Genomic DNA, 7,717 nt, shown 5'->3' with positions numbered 1-7,717 from the left:
CGCAGCCGAAAACAAGATTAAATAAATACCACTACGGAAAAAAAAAGAAAAAGAAAATAAATACCACTACGGAAAATTTGTAATGTTTCAGAATGAATTTGTGGATACACATTAAATAACTTTTATGTCAGAAAAAAAGCATTCCAAAAAGAAAGAAAGAAAAGAGCATTCCAGAGAATGAGACGTGACAGTTTATCATTTATTCCACTAACACGTAACAGATGGGGGCATCTATTATGTCCAGGTGAGCAATACAAAGATAAGTAAATCGCAGTCCCTATAGATAGTCAGGGCTTCCCAGGTTAGCCCTCTTTGATGACTAAGTACTCCATGATCGCGCTTTTACATGCAGTGTCTTTTCTTCACAGTAATGAGTGAGCTTTAACTGCTCTCAGGTTCTGCCTCATGTGAAGAACAGCGATTTTGGGATCAGAAAGGCTTGAACTGAATTTGTACCTCTGCTGTTTACCAGCTTTGTGTGATTCATCTCTTTTAATCTTTGTTTCCTCTTCTATGAAGTGGGATCATAAATCTCCACAGAGTGGCTGTGAGGATTCAGTGAAATGACCCTTGGGAAGTAATCAGCATAGGGCTTGGTAAGCCCTCCAGTAAACAGCTCTTCCACTCACTCACTGGATTGTCAGTGTCAGTCACAAAGCAAAGTTTGTGGTTTCTGTTCATTTCTTACATTATCCATACCAGTTCCCCTTTCTATCTCTTCTGTCCCAATTTTATCCCATTGATTAGGTGCTCTAACAACATTAATCAACTATGAATTATCTATGTTTAGTATTCTGCACTGCCATTTCACTTAATTTGGGATGGAAAACAGCCTAAAACTTAAAGAAGTAATACAACTTCCAGAGTTTCCTGGGATCACCCTGTTTCTCACTGGAAACATCTTGAGAGATAACATATTCCCTTTAAATTAATCCTAGAAATCTGTACAACCTCAATTTGTGTTAACATTAAGGAGATTAAATTCTCTTCCTTTTCCCCTATCTTATTTTATTTAAAAAATCAGGGGCAGGAAATTTTGCAAATAAAAAGACAAAGCTGACATTGATAGAAAACAATTTTAAATACATGGGATAGTAACAGTAAATATAAAAGATAAAATCAAGTATGCAGGGAGAGGGGAACCCTAGAGAGCTGAAAGGGCTGAAGGAATCTCCACTGATAACAACCGATAACAAACCTGTACTTCAGAGTTTCTCATATACCTCCTTGGAAGTATATGCCTCACTCTTGGCCCCAGAATCTTATGGACACAGGAATACACAACATGCCCTCAAACATGAACACACATTCAAATATGTGTTCACCCTCCACACAGATGGGGACACACACACACACACACACACATCCCAGTTTAGCTCTTTCACCCAGTTTGTCATCCTCTTTGTCCCTGAGGGCTTGAAAACAGAAAACTTTCAGCAGTTTGCAGGGGCTTTACAATTCCAGTGTGTACTGTTTTCCCGCTCTGGGTTGACAGGAGCTGTGGGATTAAGGGCTTTTTACTTCCTGGAGTGGACTCCAAACAAACAATCAAGGGGCTGGCTTCCCCCTCCACCGTCCACTCATCAGGTTCAGACCTTCCCAACCATGGAAACTTGGCTGCTGCTTTAAGGACGTTTCATACTTCAGGTCGGTAGAAATCAAAAGGAAATCCTGAAAAGGAAGAAGATGACATCAAACTTGGGGCGCTTGCAGCCATAGGATGCTGGGTTTGCCTGAGAGGTAAGGGGGACATGGTTTCTTTACCAGGTCCTACTGTGTCACATCCTCCCTTAACCCTGACCCCTTTGTGAGTGCCTCAGACATAGGAACAGGCCATTTTGGATTACTGACACGTTATGTGACTTAGTCAATTATAGAAGGGGACATAGGGAGCAAAGAGGGAGTGCAGAGTAATATATAGGATTGGAGAATTCCATCAGAATCTTATGTCCATCTCCCCAAACCAAAAAGCATCAGAAAGGAAGAAACAAGGTATTCTGAAGCTTGTAAATAATGATTAACCGGGAGACAGCTCACAACAGATCCCTGAACCCAGAGTAGGGTCTTTGGTTCAGGCAAAAGTTTGCTGAGAGAATCAGAGGAACCAGTCTGATCTCAGCTATACCCTTTTCCAGCTACATAAGCCACTTTACTTCCCTGAGTCTTACTTTCCTCATCTATAAAATGGGACTAGGAATCCCAGCCTTAAAGGTTATCTTGTGGAATGAATGAAATAAAGCACACCAGTGCATCTTCTTGTGCTGTGGGCTGAATAAATTTGGTTATAAAGGAAAATGAGACCTAATCTGATTTTTAAACTCAAGTTTAAGTGCTTTTCATTGTTAATTGTGAGCTTTAAGAGCTAAACATCTTGTTTATAAAATTCCTTGGGCTGGGAAAAAACAAAGCAGAACAAAATAAAACAAAAAGTAAGCAAAATAGGAAGAGGCACATTCTGCTATGAAAGGAAATGGGGCAATTAAGATAATCCTTACCTCAAGAACTTCAATATCTGAATTGACGAGTGAGATTTTGTGTGGGTTGGGTAGAGGAAGTCCTTGCTGCAATTTTGCTAAAATATAGAACAAGATGTAAAATAACTGGGCACAGGCACAGAAGACTTGATAATCTTTTTAGGAAGAGACTAACAAGCAGCTTTTTTATAATTAATCTTTCTATTCTTCCTGGTTCTGTGTTTTCAGTCTCTCTGATATGTCCCTAGCATCTCCCTGACAGAATGGCTAATTAATCTCTACTTAATAAAAATGCACCTGCAATTATGTGCATTTGGATGGCAGAAAAATGCTGGCAACTCATCCAATTTGTACTTTGAAAATACCTTAATTAGTGGGTCCTGAGAATATTTTGGTCTCTAATATAAAACATATTTTAACCAAGCCAAACTCAAGATGCTACAGTTTGTGAATAATTGCGGTGTAGGGAGAAGGCCTAGGATTGTCATTCATTAAAACCATGTCTGTCCAGATAGTGGTCTTTGCATAAGAACCACAGAGACACCTTCTAGGAAGCATAATCTCATTTCTAGCTGACCCAAAGGAGACTTGACTGTCTAAGGAGAGTGGTTTTAATCTCCTTAACTCAACCAGGGTTAGCCAGCCATTCTTACTGCGTCTGTTAAGTAGATTTGTTAAACAAGGCTTAGACCTGGAATATCTAATTCTGAAATCATAGTGTAGATGGTAACAAACTTTGTAAATTCTGGCCTGGATTCATAATTACTCGTTAAAAGTATAAGCTTCAGGATGGAAAGTCCCAGACAATCCCCAACAGTTAGCCAGTGTCAGAGTCACATTGTTTCCTAGGAGTCCCTTACCGTTGGCCAGTGGGAGGACACCAAAGTGGAGAATGGAGGACAGAATATTCTCAAACCTCAAGACCTAAAATGAAAAGGGAAAATGAATCAGTTACTAAATCAGGGCATTTTGAAAGTACCATACCTGGTTTGGACATGCACTCTCCCAGACCTTATCAGGATTGAGAGCAATAATTAGAATCTCCCCATAGAGATGTTCTAGCTTCCCAGACACTGAAAGCTATTTTGTGGGAAACCATTTTACAGAGTTTCCTAATCTTTTTTCCTCTTTGAGGATGGACATTTCTGCTCCTCTCTACACAAGATCATGGTGACAACAAATGCAGAGGGACCACATGGCAGCTTAGATATCCACCAGGTTAGACAATCTAGAACAACTAACAGATATCTCAGTTAGTAGTCTTCCATTAATTTATTGGGAACCCTGACCACAGTAGTTTCCTTGTATTATGTGACTCTCTATAGTTAATGGCATCACTGGAACATCCAATTTATTTTTAATAAACTATGGTAGTTGTATAATCTCAGCAAAGTGCTGGTCCTTGGGAAGATTCAGGTCTTAAAAACAAATAGACTATAATGAACATCAATTCATTCAATGAATATTTTTTGACCATCCTATTTGCTTAGCAAGAATAAGAACCTCTTAGCAGCTTAGCAAGGGTGGCTCTGAAGAGGTGACTTCCTAGGTTTATCTCTTGTTTTTACTACTTTACTGGATGATGTTGGGAAAGTTCCTTAACCTCTCTGTGCCTCAGTGTCCTCAACTACAAAATGAAGATAATAGTACTAATCTAAAAGGGTTGTTATCAGGATTAAACAAGTTAATATTATGTAAAAAAATGCCTGGTATATACGATTGCCATTTTTTCAAAAATGTCTTCAAACATTGCCAAATGTCCCTGGGAGTGGGGAGCAAAATTGACCTCAGTTGGCCCTTTGTTGAGAATCACTGCTCTAGAACATAAGCAGCACAAGAGTAGGGGCACCAATTAGTGATTTGGCTGATCCTCCTGATGCCTAGGGGGGTGGTTTCCAAGTGCACGTTGGGATGACCTTTTCTAATCAGGAGGTCACCAGGCTGCCCCTCCCCAAAGGCATCTACACAATCAGCCCTGACCTAATTTTAGGAGACAGGTAGAAAGGTTTCGAAGAACAAACCTAATCACAGCCTAATAATTCACATATAGCATCATCCTTTGGTAGTCTGAATCTTAAGTTTAACTCTAGAGGATTCTTTTATCCAAAAAATGAAATGTCCTTGAAAATATCTGTATTTTTTCCCAACATTACACAATGTCTTAACGGTCTTTTGAGTTTCTTTAAAAGTCTTTTTGAATAGGTAAAAGTGAATTGGAGAGTTCCCCTTTTGTTTAATAGTTAATGGGGTTGGTGGATGAGTAGCTACATAAATAATTTTAAAGTTAAAACCCATACTCAGAGGGCACAGAAAACAATCACCCAGTTACTGTATAGGAGAATTCTCATTTTTCCCTGAACGGGAAACTCAGAGCTCTGATTCCTACCTCAATATTGCTGCGATTGGACTCTGGCAAAGAGAGGCGGAATCTGAAAAGAAAACACAAAACAAAACCCAGCAGGAAAAGATTAAAGGAGGGAAGACTGAAAAACAACTGTATCAGTAGAAAGGAACAAAAAGGAAAGGGAACTTTTTTTTTTCAGTTCAATAAGCTGTTATTTTAAAAAAGCCGCACAAACTTGTAAGGACGTAATGTTCTGTTACATCTTTACCCCTATATTTGTTGCTTCAGAAGCAGAGCAGGAATAGCAAAAAGCTTGGATTTGTAACCAGGATGTGTTCCCCAAGTGCATTTACTATATGATACATACTGTTGGCATTTGGGAATGCAGAACATTCTTAAGAAACAGTTTTTAGGTCTTCCTGCTTTGAACTCAACCTTATAACTTCCCCAAGTCAAGCTGGTCCCTTATTAACAAATATCACAATAATGATCATGATGGTGATGACGCTGTTAGGACATCTATTGTCTTAGAAGCTTTACAAATATTTTGAGATTTACTCTTCACAATGACCCTGTGATAGATGCAATTGTTATCGCCTCTGGCAGACACAAAAACTGATGATCAGAGAGGGGAAGTAAATTTCCCAAGTCACAGAGTCAGCAGCTGATAGATCCAGATGACAACTCTCACTCTATTTGACTCCAAGTTCTATGCTCAGTTGAGGCCACACCTCTCAGAAGGCTGTATTACCTGTATAATTTTTTTGAGCTGCTCATCAGAACACATAAGGGAAACGTTAACTATGATGGCCATCTGACATGAAAGGCACTAGGGCATAGTTATTTAAGACTAGAGACTCAGCAGAGTGCCTGAGTTTGCACCCCATTTCTGCTTCCTACCATGGAGAATTACTTAATCTCTCTGGATCTTAGATTTTTCATCTATACAATATGAATAAGAATGGTACATACCTTACAAGACCATAGTGAAGACTGAATGAAATAATGCACATAAAATGCCTAGAACTGTGGCTAGCAAATCCTTAGCACTCTATCAATGTCATTACTATTACAAGAAGAAATGCTAACAGTTAGGCCAGCACTTAATGTCCTTGGTAGTCTTTGTCAAATACTAACAGAACCCTTGATGTAGGTCCCAGTAGCAGGGAACCCCTCCATCTCCCCAACATAGCCTGTCTTGATGCTTGATGCTCTGTGGGGAGCTTTCATGAGAAAGCTAAAGGCCAAGATTGCCTCTTTCCCTATTTTTCTAAGGGCTGATCCATAGGTACTCCTCCCAATACTACACACTTGGTTTTCGATGCAATAGTAAGAGAAATGTGAAGCAACAGTAATCAACAGGGAGGATCCTCCCATTTTACACTTGGGGAAACTGAGGTCCAAAGAGGGGAACATTAATGACAGATTTGGGACTGGAACTCAGATCTCTTGATAGCATCCCAAAGCTCCCTTCTCTTCTAGGACATTGCCTCATTTTGGTTCCCCCCCTTAGCTTTCAATGGCTCACTTCTGCCCAGGTCTAGAGCCTTACTTCCACTTCATCCCTCCAATGGATCTCCCTGTCCCCAGTCTTGATTCCCTCCAATCCATCTCTACACTATCCCTGGAGTGAGCTAGGTTACACACATGTCTGATGAGGACATTCTCCTGTTCAAAATTCTTTAATGGCTGTGATAATGTCTAAGTGACTTGCACAGCACATGAGGCTTTTTGTATCCTGGCTCCCAGTTGCTTTTCTGCTCTCTTCTCTCATTCTCTACCTTGAATTTTATACTTGATAACTCTGAACTGCTTAGTGCCATGTTTTATGTATTTATCAGGTACTAGATATCTGAGGTTAAAGTATTTGGGCTTCAAAACTCATTACCAAAAAGTCCTGAAAAATTAAAATTAATGTCTACAGCAAGTAACATTAAGGCCATCAGTCACTTTAACTCAACATGACTCAAAGTTAAATATAAATTATATTTACTGTGGAATGCATCTGAATATATGCAATATATTTTAGGATGGATTCTCCAAAAATTAGAGTGGATAAGGCCATAAAGATTTTGACACAACTATGAGGTATTTCTTTGCATATTTTATGATACTTCCGGCCTCCCTGCTTTGCTCATGCTGTTCCCTCCTTCTAGAATTGCCTTTCCTCTTCCTCTTTGGTTAACTCATTTTAATTGCTGAAGACTTAACTCAGGTGTTACCTCTTCTAGGAATCTTTCTGTTATTACATTTAATGAGCAGATATTCATGGAAGAGGTAAGTTTATTATCAGCCAATATCAGGTCAGTAGGAATTAGGTTTTGAGATTTCTTCAAAGTGACAGCTAAGAGTAAAATCCAGAAAGGCTGTTAATTCTGACAAGGATGTGATGGACAATCTAGAGCAGTTTAGAAATTCGGCTTCCATAAATGTGGAACAAACTTGTGAGTTTCCTTTCTTTTCTTTCATCATAACCCCAAGCCATGATTGGTAACTTAATGACCACCTGAGTTTCCCAGGAACCAACTATCCTTTCCTACTAAGGCCATATTACTTCTATCTATCTCCTAGTTTCTAGGCATATTTAGCAGGTTAGTTTACTAATGGACAAGTCTCACTAACTGCAGAGAAATAGGTGGAGCCAAGAACAAACTCTTCCTCTCCTGGTTCTGAAAAATACACAGGCTCAACTCAGACCACTAGGTGGCGACCAACTTCACTCCTTTTGTTCTCTGCCTGGCTCCTAACCTGTTACTTAAAGCCCTGCTACTAAGAGCTAATTTTTATTACAGAACCACAGAGTAGTTGGGGAGAAAGGAAGCTCAAATGGCCCTTCCTTGCAGACATATAAAAGTATAGCCTAAAAGACCTAAACAGACATTTCTCCAATGAAGACATA

General features: G+C 39.4%; 1 protein-coding gene across 2 annotated transcripts in view; it reads right to left on the bottom strand.

Annotated features, from left to right (window-relative positions):
• Positions 1-168: 168 nt before the first annotated feature.
• The window catches only part of BPIFC (BPI fold containing family C), a 48,321-nt gene continuing 40,772 nt past the window's right edge, over positions 169-7,717 (bottom strand). For both annotated transcript variants that reach the window (XM_006189667.3, XM_032493379.1), the window contains 4 exons: positions 4,861-4,903; positions 3,335-3,398; positions 2,496-2,572; positions 169-1,671 (listed from right to left, as the gene is read on the bottom strand). In XM_006189667.3, the coding sequence (XP_006189729.1) occupies positions 1,549-1,671; positions 2,496-2,572; positions 3,335-3,398; positions 4,861-4,903 (307 nt within the window). In that variant the 3' untranslated portion in view covers positions 169-1,548. The remainder of the gene's footprint in view (positions 1,672-2,495; positions 2,573-3,334; positions 3,399-4,860; positions 4,904-7,717) is intronic.

This window comes from Camelus ferus, chromosome 12, assembly GCF_009834535.1.
Source record: "Camelus ferus isolate YT-003-E chromosome 12, BCGSAC_Cfer_1.0, whole genome shotgun sequence".
Taxonomy (NCBI): domain Eukaryota; kingdom Metazoa; phylum Chordata; class Mammalia; order Artiodactyla; family Camelidae; genus Camelus; species Camelus ferus.
This window is presented reverse-complemented; position numbering and strand designations above follow the sequence as displayed.